The sequence below is a fragment of the Phlebotomus papatasi genome, chromosome 1, assembly GCF_024763615.1.
Source record: "Phlebotomus papatasi isolate M1 chromosome 1, Ppap_2.1, whole genome shotgun sequence".
In the NCBI taxonomy this organism is placed as follows: domain Eukaryota; kingdom Metazoa; phylum Arthropoda; class Insecta; order Diptera; family Psychodidae; genus Phlebotomus; species Phlebotomus papatasi.
This window is the reverse complement of record NC_077222.1, coordinates 92,500,580-92,527,458: the sequence shown is the minus strand read 5'-3', so window position 1 is coordinate 92,527,458 and position 26,879 is coordinate 92,500,580. Positions and strand designations below refer to the sequence as shown.

The 26,879-nt window shown below is 36.0% G+C and overlaps 2 protein-coding genes across 3 annotated transcripts in view; one reads left to right on the top strand and one right to left on the bottom strand.

Annotated features, from left to right (window-relative positions):
- The window catches only part of LOC129809498 (uncharacterized), a 48,396-nt gene extending 37,613 nt beyond the window's left edge, over positions 1 to 10,783 (bottom strand). The window contains exons 1-2 of the mRNA XM_055859347.1: positions 10,757 to 10,783; positions 10,533 to 10,673 (exon numbers count right to left, since the gene is read on the bottom strand). Of these exons, the coding sequence (XP_055715322.1) occupies positions 10,533 to 10,673; positions 10,757 to 10,783 (168 nt within the window). The remainder of the gene's footprint in view (positions 1 to 10,532; positions 10,674 to 10,756) is intronic.
- LOC129809756 (vinculin) overlaps positions 1 to 20,368 on the top strand; it is a 63,274-nt gene extending 42,906 nt beyond the window's left edge. Inside the window, exons 2-6 of one of the 2 annotated variants that reach the window (XM_055859811.1) lie at positions 12,680 to 12,925; positions 16,363 to 18,453; positions 18,510 to 18,722; positions 19,146 to 19,388; positions 19,448 to 20,368. In XM_055859811.1, coding sequence (XP_055715786.1) covers positions 12,869 to 12,925; positions 16,363 to 18,453; positions 18,510 to 18,722; positions 19,146 to 19,388; positions 19,448 to 19,711 — 2,868 coding nt within the window. In that variant the 5' untranslated portion in view covers positions 12,680 to 12,868 and the 3' untranslated portion in view covers positions 19,712 to 20,368. Of the gene's footprint in view, positions 1 to 12,402; positions 12,926 to 16,362; positions 18,454 to 18,509; positions 18,723 to 19,145; positions 19,389 to 19,447 lie in introns of those variants that run through there. The other variant, XM_055859810.1, reaches the window with a different exon arrangement.
- The last annotated feature ends 6,511 nt before the right edge of the window (positions 20,369 to 26,879 follow it).

Sequence of the window (26,879 nt, the reverse complement as noted above, 5' to 3'; positions counted from 1 at the left end):
GCCAAAAATTTGAAGATTAAGCAAAGCCGGCTTCAGATCTGAGACTAATGCCAGTACCTCACTAAGGTGGCTTTGTTGGTGACTGAGGATGAGCCAGAAACCTTTCAGATCTAAATTAAGACTTAGTGCTTAGATTCTGACAACATTGAAATCTGGCGGGCTGTCAAATGGCATTTTCCGATTACATAAAAAAATCGTTTTGAAACGTACATACACAAAATTATTTTTCTCTCGAGTATGGTGGAGAAATTTTATTTTGTGTTTTTTTTAATATCTCAATTTTTCGTTCAAAACATCATAAAACACTACCTGAAAACGCGTATAATTCTCTTATATTTCTCGTGTCATTACAAGAGTGCGCCATCATCGATAAGCCACTAATAAACTTTTGTTTCAACGAATACTTAGCTTTCGTAATTTTTGGGTTTCGCCACAATCCGATCTTTTCAGATTATGACTTAAACGTTAAGTCTCAACCATAAGTCCCTAGTCTGAAGCCCGTCTAAGGGCTTTGACAGACATGAGGATTAGCCGAGAGACAGCTAAGTGTAATTATATTAAAAATAATGGTCAAACTACATTTCCATCATTTTCCATTAAGTCGTATCTCGGCTTAAGTCGTAAGTGTGTCTGGGGCATAAGTCCTCGTTGAAACGGAGATTAATGTGCTTTGTTAGTGGCGCGTCAACAATGACGCACCCTTCTAGTGACACAGTAAAACATAAAATCAGTCATTACAGAGATGAAAAGAGAACTATACGAGATAATTATATTAGATTATTAAAGATAAATGACCTATTAGGTTCTCAAAAATCAATACAATTGCTCATTATTTAGGATTTTGAGGGATCACGGTCAAAATCCCGAAAGCTGAAATCCCGAAAGCCAAAATCCCGAACGTCAAAATCCAGAAATCTAAAATCCCGAATTCTTAAAAGTGTCATAGCTACTCACACGATTGCACCCGCGCTTGCTGGAGGCAAAGGGAGATCTTCTGTGTCTTGGGAAATTATTCTGAACATTTTCCTCCTTATAATTTTATCCCTTTCACGATTTTGAAGATTCGGGATTTTCGCTTTCGAGATTTTGTCTTTCAGAATTTTGACCTTTTCGGGATTTTGGCTTTCGGGATTCTGGCTGCCACCGATTTTAAGATCTTCGGTGACTAGGCTAAACCTCTAATCTGAAGACCGGTATAGCGAGGAACTAGAATGAGCCTCAGGTCTGAAACCAGCCTTAGGGTTGAAGCCCGTATAAGTCTTCTTTTCAATTTTCTAATTAAACTTATTTTATTTTATTCCATTCTCTAAAAAGGAGCTAACTTTTTTTTACGTTAATTTAAGACTCTTAATTTCAATAAGAGACTTTTAAATATATAACCCTTATTCTAGGGATTCCGTAGCGTATCTTGCACTTATTTAAATAAGTAGGGTAATTTAAGTGTGTAAAACCCAATTTTCTTCTAGATTGTATCACGAAAGGTATCAAAAGCTACTTCCGTATTTATTGCCAAGAGCAGGCGGAACTTCCCTCCTGAGGGATGGATGGAGGTCATAGGGCACAAGAATGGATTTTTCCGCACGATGCAGTGGAGTGAACATATTTTTTGCAGTTGAAGTCTGTGAAGCAATAAATCTTCTAGTTACCTTGATGAAATTGTTGGCACAGAGGGAGGGCATTGATGAAATTTGCTGTGAGAGTAGTTTAACATGGGGCAGCATTTGCCATGGTATATAATTTCCATCAGGCGTGTTCAGCACCGCAGGATTTTCTCTGTGGTTTATGTGCTACCCCGGACACTTTTTGCTTCCAGTTAATGGGTCACATTTGTATATTTGGCCACCCTATCCCGGAGACAATTTTACCCCCATATATATCGAAAAACACGTCCCCAGGAGGAGTTTCGTACATTTATCCAAATATCCCAGCAAAACATATGAAGTTGTGATTTCCAAGGGGATACCACAAGATGGAAAAAGCCCCCAATGTTCGTATCATCATAATCAAATATTAACGATTTTAACCATTCCACTGAGTTTGGAGGTTTTTTCCTTGTGTATCTCTTCCCTCGGGAAAATGCGAATTCCCTTTTTTTGGGATCATCCTTTTCCGGGATTTGTCAGGAAAAAGAAGAACTGTGGATAATGAATCCCATCCAAGGTTAATTCAAACAAACCCATATGGGTTTTTCTCACACTGGATTATCCTCTGTTTTTTTTCCGAAAAATGAGCTGAGTACAATTAAGCGACACGATGCTATACGATGTGAGATGAAAAATATTAATAGGTTTATTGCTGTAGAGCAACTCTTAATAAAAAATTTCCCAAATAATGTACTAAAAAAAAATTAAAATTCCAACGTGTCACTCGCTAATTTAATTTAGTGCACGTGAATATAAAATTATATCGAAGCTGTGTGGCAATTTGTCATGGGACGTTTTTCCTTCACTCATAAATTTAACATGAAAACTCCACGAGTGAAAATTTATTCCTGAATTGTGAGAAGGAAGTTCCTGGAAGAGCAAACAGAGAAGAAATCTGGTGGATTGGGGTCAAGCTCAGAAGCTTCCAATTATGTCTTTCAGTTTCTAAATCTGTCAACGCTTAACAAATTTAAAAAGTAATTCATGTTTTTTTTTTGCCATAGCAGAGAGCCTCATTCTCCGTTGAGCTTTTTCCGTAGAAATATAACAGGAGAGAAAAATAAATTATTTTCCACTCGTACTCAGGTTCATAACGTATGAGAGAGACATGGGTGAGAATATGATGGGCAGACAAATCTAATTTTCACTTGCAAGGGTTTACTGGACTGAGTTAGACATTCAGAACTGTCGACTGGATTTACACTTAATCCATATTCTTTGGATGTGAGAGGTATTTTCCCCGCAAGATAACGATGTGAAAATTTACAGTATTTCCTTTTTCGGATGGCACTTTTGGTCCTTCGACCCAGATTGAGATTGACAAGTTGTAGGATGTCCTAGAGACAAGTCAACTATCTTATTGCATTAAGTTTCATAAGAGCTTTTCAACGCGCTTTCCACTCCACAGCTTTCAAAATTACATGAGAATGCTCTTTTGATTGATTCTTCCAGATCCGCGAGCAATTTATTTACAGCTAAAAAGACCTCAAGATGCATCTCCTTGATGGCTCTATGTGGGAAATATGCTTTAGGTTTCCTCTCTGTGAAATTTATCGTGAAATGGTCACAATAACAAATTTTCCAACCATCCCCTCAACACAATGATAACGTTGATGATTGTGCCATGTCAAGTAAATTTGTTGCCATTCACACTCCACTCGAGACTGCAAAAGAAAAGACTGGGGACAATTTTCATGGGAATTCATCTGTCTTTTCCGGAACTAAGGGGTGGCTGAAAAATGACTAAGATTGGGGAGGAAGGGTAGCTGTTCCCATTCAACTTTTGCGCCGTGATCTCATGACCCTTATGCAGCGATAAAGTTGTCTCTATTGTATGTTCTAGAATTTAGACCAAAGGCCAAGCCAAGTGAACACTGAGGAAAATCTTTGGGATTCTATAAAATCTAAAAAGTTTTTCAAAGGACTCTCTAATCTTCTAAAAATGTATAAACCAAATCATTCATAATTATACTGATATTATAAGATTGCGGTATTACTTATAGCTTATCTTTACGTATGGTATCGTTGCAATTTTTGCCACAAAATGATTTCGAAGACTAAAAAACATTGTGATGTGTTATCATAATATATTTCGTGGCTATTCGAAATCATTTTGTAACTAAAGTTGAAGATTTTTGTAGGGGGTCATAAGTATGGACGGGCCATAAGAAATGCCACAACTTTCACCCTAGAGTGAAAGGAACACCTATTGACACTTTAAGAATTCGTGTCAGGACTTATTGACACCCTACCTGTACTATTTGGAATACGAAATTTGAACACTTATCCTTACCGAAAAACGTAGATTAGTGAAAAACGTTATATTACTTATATTTTATTGGATGCATCATTGAGAGAAATCCGAAAAAATTAAAATAACATTACAGAAATGTAATGCAGGGTAATATTGATCCGAAATCGATGTAAATATTATGCTTTTTAGGTGTATTATGGATTAAAGTTACCCTTTTTCATGTTATTTTTATCCTTAAAAAGATGTAAAATTAACATTAAAAAATGTTGATACATTTTTACACCTAAAAAGTTTTAAAGTTACCAGGAAAAAAGTCAATCGCACCCTCTTTTTTCTCATCGATTAAATAAATAACAACAATTTGACAAAAGTGTCAATAGGGATTCCCTGTCGAAGAGGAGTTCCTTCGACTCTACCCTTGAAATAAAATAAATAAAAATATTGTTACTTGCACGCTAGCCATTATTCATTATTCCATTACTCTAGGACCCATTTTCCTTTCCAAAAAGTTGCACGGGAGGAAAGTAACCTTTACGTAATAACAATGTCAGATTTACCATAAAATTTTCGATTGAAATATAGTCCTTCTTATTACACGATGGCATTATGAATGTTCTTACTGTATCAAATAATATTTACAAAGAAAGAAATATAAGGGGTTGCAAAGCGTTCCAGCTTTGTGGAATGCTCGAACTCGTGACTTTGACGCAATGCCACAAAAGTACTTTAGCATTATTTATCGATTTGTTGAACAGATTGAATCACTTAAAGATCGCCCAAAACAACTTAGAAGTTATATAATTGGATTTCGGATAAAATTTAATTAACGATTATGAACTGGTTCATTAACGATTCACAACCGATTGGAATCAGTTGAGATTAGTCAGAAATTCCAAGACCTTTACAAAAAAATATTAATTTCTAATACATTTTCAGAGCTATTGTAACATTTTTTTCGGTTAAAATACATAGTCCTATTTTTGTCAATGTGTCAATCGTTTATTTTCCCGGTGAATCATTCATAATAACTAGAGAATAACACTACTCTGCTACCCTGGTATCACACTTTTTCATTAAAATTTAATTAATATTTAATATTTATATAACTTAATATTTAGATTTTAAACTATTTATTTTAATTAACACTTAAAGACAGAAAAAATCTTCTTTTAGCTTTTTCACCTATAGGGAAATCCATAGTTTTCTCTATAGAAAAAAAAATTATGGACGATTTGTACGAAACTGTTTCGGTTTACTCAGCTTCGTACAAAATTTGGTCACTTATGTATGCCTCATTTTCACCGTAAACTTTACACCGGACACAAAAATTTAAACATAAGTGTTTAGATGGAACTTTGATCTAATTGCTTTAACTGTTTATACGACGTGGGATGCGTTTGAAAATCTTTTTTTTTTGTGTGACATAAAACAGTGAGGCAGTCCCAAAGTCGGTGGTCAGTAATATTAACTGAGGACTGGGGCTTTTGCGAAGCTGCAAAGGATCCATTTTCCCGAGCTGCCAAGGTGGTTACGACCCCTTACGAGCGCGAGATTTTTACGGTAAATATTAACCCTTATAAGCCCTCTAAAACTTGTAATATGTAGTTTTTTTTCGAAAAGAACTTTGCAATGTGAAAAAATGCTTAAAGTATTACACATTCAAATTGTTCAAATTGCAATTTTAGGTGTAAATTTTATCTTTGATTTTTAAACTTAAAGAAAGAGGCCTAGGTTCCCAAGTTTGTCAGAAAATATGAAGTGTTGGATTAGCTATGATGCATTTAGTAACTTAGAAATGAAATCTACTATTACAGTGCTGAACCATTACGATGCTATAAAACCTTCTCCTATATTCAAAGGATTTTGCGTAGTAGTAAAGTCTACAAATATAAACTGGCATAAAATGTTTCTTCAGTTCTTCAAGCGTTGAAGAGACAGCAACAGGGGAAAGCGCGCACCTTCGGACGACTAAAACTTCGGACAACACATTTTTTCCCATGTTCCTAATGGATTTGACTCATGGATCTTTTCAGGAAGTTTGAGGCATTGGACTAGCTTATTAAAATATAATATTATAATGGGCAATAATGGGTCAAATTGTTTAGAAACATATTGAAAAAAATGAGTTGTTCGAAGTTAGAGTCGTTCGAAGTTAGAGTCGTCCGAAGGTAGCGGACTTTTCCTTATTTAAAATTTTAATGTAAAAATATATTCATGTTTTAAAAACTTAAGAAAATAGCGATGACACCGTTAATTTGGCAACAAAATTTTTGTGGGATAGTCTATTCGTGCTCAAAATTCACTAATTTTCATAAGGGTTAAGCAAAGAGATAACGAGATACTTTCAATCATTTTAAAATATGAAGTTTAAGAATAATCAAATGAGATTTATAGTACAAGTATAAAATGAAAATTGCACTAGGGGGAAGCGAGGCACTTTTGAAATTGGGATTTTTTACCTATTTTTAAACAAAATTGAGCCCTATTGTGATATAATTTAGCTTATTAATCTGTTCGTGCAGCTAAATTATATCATGATAAGGCTGAATTTTATTTAAAAATAGGTGAAAAATCCTAATTTCAAAGGTGCCCTACTTCCCCCTATGTTTAATTAAATTCAGAACAAATTGTATACATCTTCTGAATTCGGTGTCAGAGAAGATTTTTTTCTTGATGTAACGAAAAGAAATGTGCAAGTCCTTTCTCAATTTAAAGCAAATGTTTGGATCAGGACAGAAATTATAGGATCAAGAAAAAAAATTGTGAGCTCAAGCGAAATTTTCTTTGATCAACATTACAATTTCTTGGGATAAAAAAAATAATTTTTTGGTAAAATAAAATATTTTCTTTTATACAAGCAAAATGTTGATTTCTAACATCAAGATAAAACTCCTGGGATTAAAAAGTTAGTTTTACGATTAATGGCTTTTAAGGCCTCTACACACTAGGAGAAATTTCTTTAAAAAATGCCTTTTTGAAGAAAATTTCCCCTATCCTTGTAGGCAGAAACGTCAGATTAAAAAAAAGCATTTTTTTTACGAAAAATGTGTAGACACCATTACACTGAAGAAATTTTCATCAAAATTTTCTTTTTTGAAGGAAATTGTCTGTAGTGCTGTGAGGGCTTCTACAGATTAGGAGGAATCGTCTACGCTGCTGTAGTTGGAAATGTCAAAATTCGGAAATTGTTCCTAATGTAGGGGGAAGTGGGGCACTTTTGAATATGGGGCAGCTTTGAAATTGGGATTTTTCAAACAAACAATTAAACATCAGGGAAAAATCTCAATTTCAAAACTGCCCCAATACAAGTGCCCACATTCAAAGAGGCCTTAAGTGGAAACGTCAAAATTCTGCCAAATATGCATTTTTTGATGAAAATGGCTTTAAAGTTTAGAGGCTTTGATGTCCTATACACACTAGAGAAATTTATGCTCATATTTGACAGTTTTTGCTACACAAGTGTGGACTATTTGCTTCGATATGGACATAAATTTCTCCAGTGTGTAAATGCCATAAAAGAAAATTTTTCAAGATTGAAGAAAAGTTATCTTTAAACTTAAATAAGTTATGTACTGAAACCAAAACCAACTTATTAATGTACTTTCTTAATTCTCAGTCTCTTCTGTATCTTGAAGTTTAATTTTAATTGTCTATGCACTTTCCCACGAAGTGTCCTGGAAATTACTTGAGTTTCAGTATCAAGAGATTCCCAATTTTAGAGTAGAGTCGTGTTCCGTGTTAATGGGAAATGATTCAGTGGGCAGAAAAGAACATATGACAAAGGATTGGGGGGGAATGGAAATCTCATCTGGAGCAGTCTATAGGGTAATTTCAGTTGTTTCCCCCAAGGCTCATCCCACAAATTTCCTTACTATCAGCACATTTTCATCTCTTCAGGCATCCCACTCACGTCTAGCACGATGAACTAACGCGAATTGGGTCTCATGGATCCTGGAGAATCTCCACGGATACCCACATTTGCATAGAGAGTGATGCATTCTCTGATATAGGACTGTAAACACAATCCTGTTCTAAATCCCACTCAAATCTCTAGCAAATCGAAATCCCTGTTCAAAATATTAATGTATGAAATCGTTGAAATCACTAGGAATTGATTCATACCTTGTGATATTCAAGAGGGATAATTTTTGATGTGGCAAAACCTTTTGTGCGGAAGATGCATTCTGGTAAATTCTTAGAATATTCCTTAGAAGATGCAGTACTTTAAGTTCTATATGAGAAGTTACGGTTGGAATATGAGTTTCTCAGGACAATGGCAAATTCCTTTTGGAAGAGAGATTGTAGATTTTGAAAATATCTCGTATCTCTGCACTGTACTCAAATCCTTAAACTTAAAGCTCCCAATGGAATTTTGTAATATTGCTATAGGTTACTTTCAGGATAAGATTTGAGATTGGCAAAGAAAAATTATCTTAAAGAAGTAGAATAACTGGGCTGTGTAAAAGGGATGTCTAGGGTACTTTAAAGCTTATTTACAGTGCTTTTAATATCATTCTATGGTTCTTGAAAGCGTATAAATAAAACAAATTGATGATTTAAAAATAGACTTTGTAAGTAGTATTTTAGCCAATTCTGACCGAATTGAAAGCTACTCATAAGCAAAAAAAAATTTAGGAAAGTCTGGATTTTTTTTTGTAAAAGTGTAAATACAGAATATATAAATAAGCTTGGTTCATCCTAATATAAAATATGTCAGATTAAAATAAATTCAGGATTTTCATCTTTGAGGTTTACTTGATTGTTTATCGATTGAAAATGAGTTTAACTTTAGAATTTTATAATGTTTTCTATCAACTAGAATTGGAATTCAATACAATTTAAGCAAAAATTAAGCAATTTTACAGTTTTTTCATTCACCAATTTGAGCAACAGAAATTGACGAATTTTTTAAAATATTTATTCTTAAAACATACAATTTAATAAAATTAATGTTTTAATATAAAATCTGATAAGTCTTTCTAGAGATTAATATACATGGAATGACTCTTTTTCGTTCTCACTGTCAAGGATTTCTGGTTTCTCGAGCTACATAATGAAATTTTCAGATTTATCTGGTTTTGCAAGGAGATTCTCGGGCAATTGATAAGGGTTTCTCAATGTGTATCATACCATATGAATATATAATAAAAATTTAAGTTTACTTCATTTTAAATTTATTTATTTATTTTTATTTATTTATTTATTTTTATTTATTTATTTAAAATTCAAGTTTAATTCAGAACAACAAACTTCAACCAAATCTGTTGAAAAATTTTGTCTTCCTAAGTGATTAACTTTTGACCTTCAGTAATGCAAAATAGAGAATTTTCCGGCCATAGGTATGTTTGGACGAAATATTGACATAGGCTACCTTTTAAAAATCTTTGAAAATAAAAAATAAATCCCGTCCGAGATAATGTTTACTTATGGTTGGGGGGGATATCGATAACTCTTACCGTTTGACCTCTATCTCAGGAACAAACTAGAGGTAAAGCAAAAGAATAATTTCCGAATAAAAATATTCAAAAATCGGTATTTAACCGATTCATTGTCAATGAAGAGCGATTCAGCCGGGTTTAGAGTTTCAATATGTTTCCAAACGCTGGAAGTTTAACCAAATCCATTGAAAGTGAGCCCTGCAAAGTGATTGACCTTTCACTTCAATCAATTCAAAAGGGCGAATTTTCTGGACATATGTATGCTTGGACGAAATGTTCGTTTGGACTACAGTGACTACCTCTAAAAATATCCGAAAATCATTGAAAAAGCTTGGGCCAATCTTGAGCAAAACCAAAAACACATGGTTTTGGATGGGATGAAAGGGCGAAGGGAAAAAGAGAAAAACGTCTGGAATTAATGTTTTTTATTGGTGGTAATGGAAAACCTGAAGTTCATAACTTTTACCGTTTAATCTCCAGGGCGGTAACAAGTTGGAAAAAAGCGGATTATATAATTGCTCTATCTTTGAGTTCGAGCAGTAAAGTTAATATTTATTCACTTTAACTTTTCATACGCATCTCATTCAAAAACTGTGTCTTTCAAAAAATTAATTTTTGAAATTTTATTCAGGTACTTAGTCATTTATCTACTTTAACAGCAGGAAGGATCGTTCGTATGTACATTATGATTATACATTATAAAGTTGTTTGTACTAAGAAATGTGAATCAATGAAATAAAATAATTATTGCGTTATTTGTATCAATTTTCTTGAATTGCAAACTGTCACTGATAAATTTTGACAGAAGCCTTCTAATTAAGGGAAAGCAAGCTACCTTCGGACGACTCAAGCTTCGAACAATTCATTTTAATGAACTTGACTCATTAGCGTTCTTTCCCCTATGAAACAATTCTTTAACTCTTTAAGGGCAAGAAGGTTAAAAATCGAGGGTCAGAGAAAAATCACTTTTTCAAACTTTTCAGAGCAATTTAGTAGGAAAAATTTCATTTTTGGCTAACTGGTGACCCAATCGTCCTTAAAGGGTTAAACGCTAAATCTTTTAATTGACTTAAATTTAAAGGCTGATTCGTATGATCTAGCAAAAATTTTTGTCAATTTTTTTAAGCCTTTAGCTTTAGACTTACTTACTTAGGTAACTGAAACGTTTCTTTAAGGGACTGGGCTTCTCGCACTAACCTCCTCCAGTCCTGGCGATTCTCCTTCAGCTCGCTCCAGGAACATGGATCTCTGTCGAAAAGTCCGTCCTATCGGAGGCTCCTTCCGAGTTTCGTAATAAACTTGTTGTTGAGGGGTTGTTAGCTCCTCACCCAACCCTCTCTAGAATGACCAGATTCTTTGTTCGTTAGCTTCAGGTTCGACATTTCCAACTGGGATTGGTTACTTAATCCCTTATCACTCACCTGAGTGTACCGGGGCCTGCCAGGCATCTAGCCCGCTTGGATATGAACATAGGAATTGAGGGGTAGTGACTATATGTGTCGTATTACGCTGTCCCTCCATTCAGACCCCTTTAGCTTTACTGTGTTATCACACTTGCACATTAAAATTTTAATATGATTCAGATTAATTGTCGCTGGTCAGAGTCCAAATGTGTAATTTCTGTGTTTGAATCATTTTATATTCAAAATTTGATGTATTTGTTGATAAAAAGGTAGACTTGTCCCGCAAAATTTGATATAAATTGATTTATAGCATTAATGCGAAAAATTAATGCGATTTTCTCTTTAATTTTTTAATGTGAAAAATATTTATGCTTTAGGTAAATTTAAACTTATTTTTGCAGGCCAAGTCCACTTCTTTATCAATAAATTGAAAAAACCCAAATATTAAGTGACTCAAAGACACAAATAACATATTTGGACGCTCACAAGCGACAATTAATGTGAATCACATTAAAATTTTAATGTGCAAGTGTGATAACGCCGTTAGACTGAAATGTAACAAATTGCATACAAGTTGAAATGGGAATATCAAACATCTTGTCAAACATCATTAATCTGTCTTTATACTTAAAGCTAGTTGGTAAGATATTTAAATTCTTTGAATATAGAAATTTTTAGGCAAAATATGAGAATAGATAAAGCATCATTAGACTTTAACTCAGACTTAGAAATATTTAATATTCCCCTCAATTAAGAGATAAGTTTTCAAGCGGAGAATCTTTAAATCAGTCTTTCAAGACTAGTTCGTATTTCAAGATGTTTAAAATGTTAATTTTGTTTATCCCTTTGATGCAAAATGAAATATATTTCACAATAACAAACTAAGCAAAAAGCGATGTCAGACTTTAAGATTTCTTTGATTTTAAAGGTACTAGAAGGGAAACTTGCCTTTAATGTTGAACACTTCATGAAAAGTTTAGAATAAATGGAACATCAATAGTTTTTAACGCAGAATAGTGCCTAAACCTTTTATTTAAACACTTAAATTTTCACGTTAATCTTTAAGCTATTTTTATCTCAAAATTGAAGTGAAGGTTTAACAAATTATATAAAAATTAAAATAAAGTGTAAATAATTTATTTGATTTTCTATTGAAGAAATAATTAAATATTTCTTTAAACAATTTTATTTCCATATAACAATGAGAAATGTACACCCGTTATTCACAATTTTTGAAAAAAATCCACTAAAATCTGAAATACTATTTGTACAATCTTAAAAGTTCATAAACCAGAGTATATTTGCTCTAGGAATTTGTAAGTTAGCTTATGATATATCTTTGAGACTAAATTCCCAAGCTCATCATTATGCACTCGAGGAGTTGTGAAAGATGAAAGCACAAACTTTTCGAAGGAAGAAATCCCAAACAGTTGTTTGACAAAACTTTGCCCAAAAGTCCACGAACAATCCTCACGCTAAACTATCATTCCCTAATGAATTTTCTTGAAAATTATGAGTCGCTGAGCCATGAAAACACTCTATAAATATTTTATCGTGGAACTTATGTTCTCAGAGAGTTATAGTGTACTCGGAAGATAGACGACTTATGAATCACCCAGTGGCCGATGTTGACAGAGTTTCTGGCCCGCGTGCGTAAGTGATTCAACACAATATGGCTACGGGTATATAGTACTATCTCGCTCGCACACCTAATGCAAGAGAGTGGAAAGAGAGCAGTTGGTACGATCAGTGGCAGAAATCTCGTCGAGACGAATCCACCAAAGTTGACAATTAATTGGCCACAAATATTCCCAATCAATCAAAATAGTTTCAGTGCAATAGTGGCAAATAGCAATAAGTGTTAATTGACGGTACATGAAGCAATTTTAGAGATTCACTTATCTATTTTTTTTCTCCTTCTATTTAATCCGTACACAACAGCATTAGTCACGCAGCAAAAGTGCCTACAAGTGAACTCCCTGTCTATTTATAGACATTTCTCTGACTTCTTCCATAAAGTACAAAACAGTGCCAATTAATTAAGCTCGATACCCGAGGATTCGTCTAGGTTCTTTTAAGTTTTTTTTTCCCTGCAAAAATAAAGAAGAGGTTACTGCACCTGGAATCGCAATGCCAGTGTTCCACACTAAGACAATCGAGAGCATCTTGGAGCCTGTAGCCCAACAGGTAAGTGTCGTGTGGCTCTTTTTGCTCGTCTTTCGTGGCTTCTTATTCTTCAATACACGCGATCCTCTCCGTCCATTTCCACTCAGTCAGCAGTCTAAAAATATAGTTTCATCAGTGGTTTCGTACCACCCACACACACGCATCTCACAGTCCAAAAAGCACACATGTGTGATGTAATGCCGTGTGGAAATGTTCGTTTGACCCGCGAAAAACACCGCGCGAATTTTTCCCGCGCCCGTGATTACTTTAGAACCCTCCACAGCTGGGTGCGTGGGTTCAGCCGGGAAAATGTCAATTGTCAGCATTTTCCGCGGTGTTTTTCTTCCGATAGAGATTATCGAGATTCCAGACTGATCTCTGGAATTTCTATCATTCTCTCGCGATCTTCTCTACATTCCTCACAAATCACCGACTAATGAGTGATTCCGTTAAATATTCTGTTTGACGGAAATTTGAAACTTACGCCCAAAAAATTCGAGGGGTCATATACTTAAGATTTGTGAGTAGTTTTGTAATGGAATATTCTTGTGAAGGGGTGACGAATTAGTTATGTTAATAAATCGTAAAAAACAAAATTGGAAATCCTCCACTGAAAGAAATCCGAAAAAGTTAAAATAACATTCGGGAAATGTTTATTTTACCCTGCAGTATTGATCCGAAATCGGTGTAAATATTATGCTTTTTAGGTATATTAGTGGTTAAAGTTACCCTTTTTCATGTTAGTTCTACCCTTAAAAGGGTGTAAAATTATCTTTAAAAAATGTTGATATATTTTTACACTTAAAAAAGTGTTAAAGTTATGAGGAAAAAAAGTTAATCGCACGCCCGTTTTTTCTCAGTGTCGTTAATTTTCCTTAAAGAACGACAGATCGAGGCTTGATTATCCCTTCCTCGGGACCCCTGTAAGAGGCCCCTATAAACTAGCGTTTTGATTCTAAATCTCCCTTTTGAAAAAAAAGTTCCTAATTCAACCAATCCCTGTTCTATTTTGCCTCCTACTTCAAAACTACTAGCTTATTTTGGTTTTAAAAATAATATGGAATTCTTTTATTTCTTTTTATTAACTTATAGGTAATAATGTATTTTTTTAAATTCATGTTTGGTTACTTTAACTTTTATTTTAATGGATTCTTCTTTCCAGTAAGTTTGCAATTATACGAAATGAAATATAAAACCTGTTTGATATTCCATATTAGTAAAAATACTAGGAGGGATCACGGGGACAGATATTGTTTCAGATCTGAACCATTGCACTGGGAAGGTTTGTCCAAGACTCATCTGTGCATAGTACAGAAAACTTTATTTCTTAATTCTCTAGTTATACATTCAACGAGTCCCGGTGAAACTACCGAAAGTCGAAATCCCGAAAGAAAAATTTCCGAATGCCAGAATCTCGAATGGGCTAAAATCCTAAATGGGTCCAAATTACGAATAGATCAAAATTCCGAATGGGAAAAAACCCCGAAAAGCCAAAATCCTCAATGTAAAAATATCAAAATGGTCAAAATCGCGAGCGCCAAAATGCCAAACACCAAAATCTTAAATGTGTCAAAATCCCGAATATCCAAATTCCTAAATGGGTCAAAATTTCGAATGCCAAAATCCCGAACGCCAAAATCCTGAATGAGTTGAAATCCTGAATAGCCAAAATCCCGAAAGCCAAAATCCTGAAAAGTCAAAATCCTAAATGGGTCGAAATTGCAAATGCGAAAAAAATCCTGGAAAGCTAAAATGTCGGAAAGCCAAAATCCTGAATGTAAAAATACTGGAATGGTCAAAATCCCAAACACCAAAATCCCGAACACCAAAATTCCGAAAACCAAAATCCCGAATGTGTAAAAATCCCGAATATCCAAAACCCTAAATGGGCCAAGATTCCGAACGCCAAAATCCCGAATGAGTGGAAATCCTGAATAACCAAAATCTCGGAAGTCAAAATCCTGATAAGCCAAAATCCTAAATGGGTCGAAATTGCAAATGCGAAAAATCCCGGAAAGCTAAAATGTCGGAAAGCCAAAATCCCGAATGTAAAAATATTGGAATGGTCAAAAGCTTTAACGCTAACTTCCGAACACTAAAATCCCGAAAACCAAAATCCCGAATGTGTCAAAATCCCGAATATCCAAAATCCTAAATGGGCCAAAATTTCGAACGCCAAGATCCCGAATGAGTTGAAATCCTGAATAGCCAAAATCCCGAAAGCCAAAATCCTGAAAAGTCAAAATCCTAAATGGGTTTTAAATTGCAAATGCGAAAAAATCCGTAATAGCTAAAATGTCGGAAAGCCAAATTCCCGAATATTAAAATACTGGAATGGTCAAAATCCCGAACGCCAAATGTTGAACACCAAAATTCCGAAAACCAAAATCCCGAATGTGTCAAAATTCCGATTATCCAAAATCCTAAATGGGCCAAGATTCCGAACGCCAAAATCCCGAATGAGTGGAAATCCTGAATAGCCAAAATCTCGAGAGTCAAAATCCTGATAAGCTAAAATCTTAAATAGGTCGAAATTGCAAATGCGAAAAAATCCCGGAAAGCTAAAATGTCGGAAAGCTAAAATCCCGAATGTAAAAATACTGGAATGGTCAAAATCCCGAGAGCCAAAATGCCAAACACCAAAATACCGAAAACCAAAATACCGAATGTAAAAATACTGGAGTGGTCAAAATCGCGAACGCCAAATCCTGAACACCAAAATCCCGAAAACCAAAATCCCGAATGTGTCAAAATCCCGAATATCCAAAATCCTAAATGGGCCAAAATCCCGAATGCGTGGAAATCCTGAATAGCCAAAATCTCGAAAGTCAAAATCCTTAAAAGTCAAAATCCTAATAAGCTAAAATGCCGCAAAACCAAAATCACGAGAAGCCAAAATCCAGAACACAAAAATTAGTGAACGAAAATCGCGAATGGGTCGAAATTCCGGATAGCCAAAAACCCGTATGAGTCGAAGTCCCGAAATCCAAAATTCCGAATCGTCCAAGGTTTCAAAACCCGAAATGGGCCAAAATCCCGAAATGCCAAAATCCTAAATGATTTGAAATCTCAAATGAGTCAAAAACCTAAATGGGTCAAAATCTCGAAAAACCAAAATCTAAAAATTTTCTGAGTTTTGTAAAATTATTCAACACATTATTCTCGGTATAATTTCGTCCTTTTTAAAATTTTGAATATTCAGAAGTTTGGCTTTCAGAATTTTATTCATTTTAATAAATATCGTTGTTAACGTATGGTCAATGAAATCGTCGAAAGCGAAGACGAAGTTCTCAAAAACGAAAATGTTAATAAATAACAGGCATTATTTTAAATTCTTAAATGAGATTAGATAATCAGACGTCTTGTGATTTACGGAATTAACGAGTGATCCTGAAGAATAAGAAGCTTGAAAGCTTGCAATGAATATATGAATATTAATGAACTATATGTATAAATAGGTCTCCAGATTGGTTATTCTTCACGAAGAAGCTGAAGATGGAAACGCAATGCCTGACCTCTCCCGGCCCGTCCAAGCGGTTTCGATCGCTGTGACAAACCTCGTAAAGGTCGGCCGGGAGACAATCAATAACTCCGACGATGATATCCTTAAACAGGATATGCCACACTCCCTGGCCCGCGTTGAAGATGCTTCGCAGCTCCTTGAGCAGGCGTCAGCCATGCTCCGGGCAGATCCATACTCCGGACCTGCTCGGAAAAAGCTTATCGAGGGTTCTCGTGGAATCCTCCAGGGCACCTCAGCATTGCTTCTCTGCTTCGATGAGTCCGAGGTGCGCAAAATTATCCGTGAGTGCAAGAGAGTACTGGACTATCTGGCTGTATCTGAAGTGATCGACACAATGGAGGATCTTGTGCAGTTCCTCAAAGATCTCTCTCCATGCCTTAGCAAAGTCACCAGGGAGGTGAGTGCTCGTGAGAAGGAACTCACGCATCAGGTGCACAGTGAGATTTTGGTGAGGTGCATGGAGCAAGTGAAGATCCTAGCCCCCATCCTCATCTGCAGCATGAAGGTGTATATTCACATTGTGGAGCAGGATGGGAAAGGAGCCGGTGAAGCGGCTGAGAATCGCAATTATCTGGCTGCTAGGATGTCCGATGAGATTCAGGAGATCATCCGTGTGCTCCAGCTCACAACGTACGATGAGGATCAGAGTGAGTTGGACAATCTGACGGTGCTGAAGAAGCTCTCCAATGCCATTCGCAATAAGATGGAGACTGCCATGGATTGGCTGGCGAATCCCTATGCCTTGAAGGGAGGAGTTGGTGAGAAGGCTCTAAGACAGATTGTTGAGAATGCCCTCAAGATCGCTGATCGCTGTCTACCTCAGCACGCTTCGGCAATCCGGAAGGTGGCGTCTGATGTCACCAGTATGACCAATGCTCTCTGTGAACTTCGCCAGGATGGCAAGGGAACAACGCCTCAAGCTGAGAACCTAGCCAGAGAGATTCGTGGTCGCCTGACCGATCTAAACAGAGCTGTGCAGGATGCAGTGATCGGGGTAGATAAGGCTGGTCTCCAGCAGGCAGCTCACACTGTCCAAGGACGCCTGGAACAAGCCTGTAGATGGCTGAATAATCCAACAGTTGATGATCGTGGCCTAGGAAAACGTGCCATTGACTTGATCGTTGCTGAGGGCAAGCAAGTTGCTGAAGGACTTCCTGGGCATCAACGAGCTGAGATTCTTGCTCTCTGCGATGAAGTCGAAGCCTTGTCTGATCAATTTGCCAAGCTCTGTGCTGCTGGATTGGGAGATACTCCTGAAGCTCAGGAGATCGCTCGTAGATTGAATGCCAAGCTCCACGAGCTGAAGAAGCAAATCCAGACAGCAGTTGTTGGGCGAGTTGTTGAGGACTTTATGGATGTCGCTACTCCATTGAAGCAGTTCATGGAGGCTGTAAATGTGCCAGAGGGAACTCCAGGAAGAGATCAGAACTTTGCCCAGAAAGCTTCTGCTCTGCAAGCTTTCAGTGATCGTGCAGCTAAAACAAGCAGAATGGTGGCTGCTGGAGGATCTGGAGGCAACAAGAAGCTGGCTGAAATTCTTCTGTCTTCAGCCGCTCAGATTGACTCTCTGACACCTCAGCTGATCTCTGCTGGACGCATCAGGATGAATTATCCTGGTAGCAAGGCGGCAGAGGAGCATTTGAACAACCTCAAGCAGCAATATGCGGACACAATTGCCAGGATGAGGGCACATTGCGATCAAGCTACTGATCCGGCGGACTTTATTAAGGCATCCGAGGAGCAGATGCAGAAGCATACGTTCCTGTGCGAGGAAGCCATTAGGCAGCGTCAGCCACAGAAGATGGTGGACAACACGACAGGAATTGCAAGATTGGCCAATAGGGTGCTAGCCGTGGTTAACCAGGAAGCTGACAATTCGGAAGATCCTGAGTATATTGGGAAGTTGAATGCTTGCGCAGCTGAAATCCAGAATCGTGTTCCACAAATGGTGCAGGATGCCAAGGCGGTGGCCACAAATATCTCTGATCCTCAGGCAGCGTCCAATTGGCGCGACTCCAACAAACAAGTTAGTTACAGTTTGTTGATTACTCGATCATCTCATCAACAGATTTTTTCTTCCAGCTTCTTGCCAGCATCCGGAATGTCCATGGTGCTGTGGCTCATGTTCCTGAGATTCCCCAGCCTCCGGATATGTCTGCCCTCAATCTTCATGATCGTGCTCCACCAAGGCCGCCACTTCCTCGTGAGATCCCACCATCTCGTCCTCCACCACCGGAAACCGATGATGAGGACGAGGTCTTCAAATCTGTTCCTCAGGCCAATCAGCCCATTCTCGTAAGTCACTGTGGATTTTTTTTTCTTGTGATCTCTTTCAGCTGTTGGTCAATTGTATCTGCTTCTATTGACTTTCCATCACTTCAATGAGACGTGACGAAACAATTAAACATACATCTCGCGATCGTGTTTATCTTTTACATTCTTTCAGGGTTATATCAATCGCTTCAAGCGAGGCGAATGACTCTGTGAGATTTTTTTTAACAGAGAAGATCACTCGAGATCGCTGGATAAAATTATGACGCAATGCGCAAATTTTAGAGCAGATGTTACTCCAACATCCACTTGACATTTCTAATCTCAGAGAAAGCTATTTGATCTCCATGAAAGTCACTTAAAGTTCTCTATTCACTGAAATTGGAACAAGTGACGGAATATTAGAGATCTCTGGGCTGATTCTCTGCCTTTTGCTATTTTGTATAGATCGCAGCTCATGGATTGCACCAGGAAGTTCGTCAGTGGTCATCGAAGGACAACGAAATTATCGCGGCAGCTAAACGAATGGCCGTTCTTATGGCCAGACTTTCCGAACTCGTGCAGCAGGATTCGAAGGGTAGCAAGAGGGAACTGATCGCAACGGCCAAATTGATTGCTGAGGCTTCAGAAGATGTCACTAGACTAGCTAAACAACTAGCCCGGGAATGTACAGACAAACGCATCAGAACGGTGAGTAATCCTGGAAGATGATCCTTGAAAAGGATACTAATTGAAAAGTTCTTATTCAGAACCTTCTGCAAGTTTGCGAGAGAATCCCGACTATCGGTACGCAGCTGAAGATCCTCTCGACAGTCAAGGCTACCATGTTGGGTGCTCAGGGATCTGACGAAGATCGCGAGGCTACGGAAATGCTGGTGGGTAATGCCCAGAACCTCATGCAGAGCGTCAAGGAAACGGTTCGAGCAGCTGAAGGAGCTAGCATCAAGATCCGTTCAGATCAGACCAACAATCGCCTTCGTTGGGTCAGAAGACAACCCTGGTACAGGTACTAAAGATCCTCATGCATCGAATGATCAACTAAAGATCCCCCCAACACAAAGTGCTACACTAAACACTAATTTGTTCATAAATAAAAATTTTGTCAGTGTGCCTTTTTTTATTAAATTAATTCTTCACACAGAAATGATTAGAATTGAGAATAATATTGCAGTATGGACTAAAAATAACTCAACGTCAGTCATCCTCCTCATCCGAGCTTCAACACATTTCATAATACTTAGCATTTATGTCATGATCAACAGTGTGTGTAGAAAATGAATTGTTGACCAAATGTTTATTAATGTTCAAAAGACACCTCAATCCATTTTTTTTTCTCTTTGAAAAATTCACCTCTAACTCGTATAGAACGATGAAAAGAAATACCTGCCAATTTGCCAAGTTTGTCACAAAATATGTGAAAATGTGTTTAAATTTTTCTCTTGATACTTAAACATAATGTTTTTTTTTTCTAATGAGAATGATCTTTTTTTTTTAGTAATGATTCAACTCTTTACTATCGACTAATGCCAAATTGTTACAAGATTAATGTATATTGAATGTTTTTAAAATAGAGTAGGGCCTCTTTTTTTTAATAATAAAATAATTACAAGGAATTAATGTGTATCTGAAACTAGAAAGAAAATATACAATTCAATGGAGAGAATAGCAAATAGTTGTTTTAATGGAGTTGCTTGTGCCTTTTTTGGCCATCGAGATAAAGAGATTCAGCAAACACCATTCAAGGCAGTGAGAATTGGAAAATCACATTATGGGGTACGTACAATTAATTTCGATGAGTAAATATGTTTTGGAAATCAATTACTTACACGACTGTGCCAGATATTAAAAACCTAGAATTTGCACAATTTCTTTAATAGAGTGTTTAATAATTTATTTTTTAAGGTTTTTCTAACTTTTTCATAACTGGCCTAGGCGATTTCATTGATTTTCGGATATCATTTGTAGTTATTCCAGCTGAACATTAGTACATCGACATGTTTTACCGATTAAATCGCTATCTTGAATTGTACACGGTCAAAGGGCGTAATTTTCCTAAGATGGTTTTATATAATTTATAGAGAAATTAATCTTATATAAACATAAAAAAATGCCAAAAAGAATATAAGGCAGAGCTCCTTTTTGGGAGCGTCAAACCGTCCGTCTGTCTTGGCATTTATGACAAGATTGAATCAATTCTAATCGGTTACGAACCGGAATTGAACCGGCAATTAAACGATAAGTTATTTTAATCCGAAAATCAATATAAACCATATAAATATAAACCCTAAGATATTTTGGCTGATCTCTTGAATGTCTTATGAAACGGTGCAAATCGGACGAGAACCGGTAAAAGATGTGAAAGTTGGAGCAAGTGGGGGACCTGTGAATTGGGGTACCTTTGAAATTGGATTGTTGTTTCCTATTTTTAAAAGAAATTGAGGTTTATCATAATGTAATTTAGCTTCACAATTGGTTTGTGGAGCTGAATTATATCGTAATTTATTCGTATCGTATATCGTATTATATCGTAAGTTCCTTTTTAAAATAGGATAAAAAAAAACGTTTTTAAACGTGCCCCATTGCCCGCTACTTTTGAGATAGGGCAAAACTTTTTTAGCAAGTCATCATCATCATTTTTAGCCGCTTGTTCCTATTGGGGTTGCAGGCTTAGGACATCCAGTTTAACAGCCTGTATCTCCGACACTTCAGGAAGATGTTCAGGTTCGATTTTAAGGGCTCTAAGGCAAGATCCTGAATTTGATTCAGCCACCTTGCCTTACGTTTTCCCCGAGGTCGAAGTCTCCTCACAAAAGCTTACATTGTAAATTATTAATGAAAAATAATTTATAACTTCTTAATTTTCCTGTTATCAATAAGCATTTCATTACTTACCAATTTTCATTTTAATTGACCATATTTCGTTTTTACTAAAATACCTACCAATATTCTGCAGCAATTAAAAGCGGAATTCTTATTTAGAAATACCACGTAGAATCTTTAAAAAAATCATGTAAAAAGAACTGGAATCGCATGAAAATGGAATATCGACACAAATTTTCGACCGCGGTTACTCCCTTGCGACATTAAAATTATAGGGGGTCCTGGGATTACGTAATTCAGAATTATGCGCCTGAGAGAATTATGCACGCATTATTTTATAATACCTATTATTGGGAACTAATTTTACAAATCATTTTTCCAATGTCCCTAAATTCCTTAAATTAATTCAAATATTTCTCACATGATAAATTCGAAATATTTCTTATTTTAAGCCTAGATAGGGGCTCCCCTAAATAATATTATAAATTCTTCCAAAGGAAAATTGGGAAATTGAAGGTGCGACCCATTTTTCAACATCCTCACAGTGTAATGTCCACGGTGACTGATGCTCACTCACTGAAGTACTGGTATTATTTGCTGTGAGTACCAAGAGCTTCACATAACAACCTTCAGAACCGTCCTAGGGATGATGTGTTGGGTATGTTTTAGGAATGTAGGATTAGGATTGGTAGGTTTGGCTTTCAACTGGGTTAACAATTGTCGAATGTATCATACGTTATACATTATGAATAGTTAGAGCTGAAAACTTGGAACAAATCTCATGCTTGCATTCAAATTTTTATGGCTCATAAAGCCATTAGAACAGAAAACGACAAAAGAAACATGTACATCAATGGGCAAAATGCTAACAGAACAAGCTTATTTTGACGTTTATTCGGTTTCAACGGTTTTTGCACACCTCTGCATTAGGCAATGTTTTTATGTTACGAAAATATCCGTAATCTGGGGTACTCTTGTAGTTTGCAAATTTAAATGGGTAAAATGATTTACATCCAACAAATTATAGTATCATAATAATAATTCATTGTAGACCGTATGGCCCATCCGACAACTGTTAACCCAGTCGATGGTCGAAACTACTAATATTAATACTTATTTTCTTAAGAAACACGTAAATTCTTAACGCTAGGCGGTACTCTAGGTTTCTAGGGCTTGTCTCCGCGAACACTGGACAGCTGAGAGAGTCTAGTCCGGTCTAGAACGTCAGAAAGGACGTGTGGACTTGTGTCTCTCAGGGGAATCTAGTTGGATGCTGGAAGATATGGCGTCTAGTTGCCTAAATAAAGTCCATTCCCTCTCAATCCTTCCAATCTAAGAATCTGACCGGTAGTTTAGAGTAATATCTGACTGATCGTATTACAAATATTCGTATAATGAAAATGACTATAGTCATTTATATATTTTAAATATTTTTATAAAAACAGCAAATACTTTTAAATTAGTTTACCTAAGTTTTAATTCAAAAGTATTTTATTAGCTTTAATATTGAAAGGATGCACATTTAAAAAGTAACATGAAATTATAAAATTAAAAACTATTTGAAAAAAGAAGCTTAAGAATTTTTTTTTTTAATATTTTCAATATCATATCAGATTTATAACAAAAAGTTTACGAATTATAAATTGAGAACTGTTGGTAGCTCGATTCACTGAAGAAAGCAGAGTATAATTTTTCAGAAATTTTTTGTTCTCGTAATTCACGAAGAATATTTTCCGTGAAATTGAAGCCAAACACTCCTCTCGATGTGAAAATAATGAAAAACAAAATGAAAATACTAAAAATATTGAGTAAGTGCATAAAAGTTTTCATACATTATTTACCCATTGTTTTCGATAAATGAAATATGAAAATAAAATTCCAATTTAATTAAATTGTGAGATTATTTTTCAAGCTTATAAAAATTGATGGTATTAACCGGTGGTTATTAGTATTTATTTTTAATACAAAATTTTCGGGATTAAATATTGGATTTTTTAAATTTTACATTTTCCTGTTTTTATAAAATTACGGAACTGTCAATTGACTATTTGAAAAATAAAATTAATGCTTATAAAGCTTTTGCTGATCGAAGCGACAGTAGGTAGAGGAAAGTACTCTCCCTTTTCCTAAGAGACTTACAAATTTCTATTAAATATTAGTTACCTAATCATAAATTATTGATAATTACGTTATAATTATGTCTAAGATTCTTATAGAAGATAAAAGAAATTCACATTATTCGAAGGCGTGAACGTTCGAAGGGAGAGTACTTTCCCCTATATAATCTCTAATACCAGGAAATTCTTTATTCTCCATTGTTACCCAGCCGCGAAAAAAATAATAAAAAGCATTTTACCTAATAAATTATTTTGATTAGCGTTGCAGAGTTTTTTTTTTATATTTTCCTCTTAATGCATTAGCAAAAGTATTTCAAAGAAAATTGGTACATAGCAGTGGAGACGCCTGGTGTGAGCATTTGCTGTTGCAGAGATAAATATTTAAATTGCTCATTTGCGTGTAAATTTTTATTTACAAACTAATTTGTTCAATTTACGGACATTTTAAATTTATCTATTTACTCAACGCACTCACATAGAGCATCTTTAGCAAATTAGCAAACAAGAAATGAGAGAGAAAAACAGCAATTGTGTTTTTTCTGCTGAGTTTCAGTCAATAATTCTATTTTTTCCCCGTTGTTGCGAAATAAATACAGAGCCAGGGATTTTTTTTCTGTGTTTATATATTTTTTTAGGGTGGAAAAGCTCAGAGATTGAAGTGAAAGACACGTTTCCGCTTGTATTGAAACTGTCTAAGCTTCTGTTTGAGCTGATAGCCAGCGGCAAAGAATTACTAGCAAATGGTTAGCAGACAATCAAATCCCATGGAGATATCCAAGAACCATTCAGTCGTAGGTTCCAGAGTGCAAAAGTGTTATCTCTCCTCTGCAGATGAGGTGTTAATTGCCTACCAGAGATGTCAGAGGTAAGTTCTGATTAAATGAGAAGCCACAGGAGTTTGAGAAGTTCTATGGGTCCAATGACAAAGAATGAATAAACAAAAAGAGGAGTTGGAACTTAACTGCAATTCTATATTGCTATTGTTTGCAAAAGTTTCCCTATCGCCTGGCATTGTCTTTTCCTTTTTGGGGGGAGCAATGAAAAAGTGTTGGTGCGGTTGCTGGGAAAGGAAGCACCACAGAAGTTGCACACTGTGGCTTCCTGCCTGTGCTTCGATGATTCTCAAAAGAAAGACTTTCTCTCTTTCTCTTTTGTGCTCCCCCAAAGTGCCTCCACGATGAAGAGAATTAATTAAAACACAACACAGTCATTCATGAATGACTATAATCATATAATAATTCACTTTTAACATGACACTGCACAACCAAATATCGCCTAACCTCGCCTTATGATATTCTGCAAAATTAAATAATACCTCTCCAACCCCGTTTCAACCTCTTAAACCTCACCAGTGCTCCAGCAATTACAATAATATTGCTGGGGGTATTATGAGAGATGGTTGAGAAGGAAGCTTGGCGGGAAGCGTACTCCTACACTCAAAAACATATAATCCTGCCTTTCTCTGGCGCACCATCCTTCCTGACTAGCCCCAACCGCTTCCTTCATGTTGATTATTTTTGCTCCCTTTTCACAAAATAATTCCTCCACTTTGTGCAATAAACATACCAAAGTGGAGCTCCTCATCGTGTGAATAAGTATACATTTCACATACTGAAATTTCATTGTCTACAATTGCACTATGTTGAATTTGGTTAGGTTTGACCAAATCTGATGGTTGCAAATGAAATTCTTCAACCACGAGGATCTCCAAATAATCTGCATTTAAAGCAAAAGTTAAGCATTTATAACAAAGTTAGAGAGACAGGAGTCTTTTGTACAAAAAATCAAAAGGTGTTACCTATATGAATATTTTTTTAAGGATCAATTAATAGCGAGCATTTGATATACAGTAGACTCTCGCTCAATCGGGTTTTCTTCAATCGGGCGAAAAATTTTGTTGACAATTTTCACGTTTCATTATGAAGCAAATTTGCTCAAATTCGCTGTATTTCCTCTTATTTTATCATGATTCTTTATAATTGAGCGCTTTTTGTGGAATTTACAATAATTTTGACTCTCAAATCTATCGATAATTTGGATGACATTTTGCCCCATATGCCCGATTGTGAGAGAGTCTACTGTAACAGGGACTCAACATATTTTCAAGAAGTGTTTTATTCATTTTTTGTTACAATTTATACGCTCATTAGAGTAATTTTAACCTTTGACCATGAAAGACTGGTATTAGGAATGATTGATCGGTATTTTCGTATATGGACGAAATGTCTGCTTCGTTCATATTCGAATTTCGTTCGAGTCATTCCAAAAAACATGGTTTTGGAGTCGAACGCATGAGTTGGGGAGAAAATGAGGGGCATGTCAGCGGTTCTTGAACCGACTTACGGGTGGTTCTTCAAGGTCTGAAGTCGATATCTCTAACCGTTTGACCTGTAGAACTGGTTTGTACTGGTTTGAAGTTTAAAGCTAGTTTTGGAGGAATTTTCGGTCTAATAGGGTGTAGCAGATTGTGAACGGAAAAATAGACCTTTCTTGACTTTTTCTCTTTAATTCTTCAGGACGTTTCGAGGATGGATGTCCTCTTCATCAGACTGACAACGAATTCGGTGTCAGTAGATTTGTAAAAAAGTTCAAGTGCATTGCAGCAGCAGAATTTCCCACCTGTACGTGATTTTTCCTCCACATACGAAACCTGATGAAGAGGACATCCATCCTCGAAACGTCGTGAAGAATTAAAGAGAAAAAGTCAAGAAAGGTCTATTTTTCCGTTCACAATCTGCTTTAAAGCTAGTAATTTATACCTTGCACGATCATTCCTTACTTTAAGACCTTCATACTCTTATAGAGCCTCTAACAGAAAAAAGTTTTACTTTTGCTCATGCTTTTTTTCACTTATGGTCTCTACTCACCAGAGAAATTTATGTCCATATTGAAGCAAATTCCCTACGCTTGTGTAGGAGAAACTATTCAATATGAACATACATTTCTCTAGTGTGTAGAGGCCATTAACCAATAATTGAAACTATTCTGAGGCAGACCCGGCATTCGTCATTTATAAACATTGGACGCATTGGATGCCAAGTGAGTATTATATTTTCAGTTTTCCTGTTTAAAATCTTATGCTTTTCATCGAAATTATCTGTGGCTCTATTTAAATTTGATTTACGTTTTACAAATTAACTGTGACAATATTTTGTGTAAAGACTGAGGCTTTGAAAAAAAGAGCTTTTGAGATAAAATCAATTTACATTATTATCTTCATTTTTTAATAAAGGTAGAATACTCA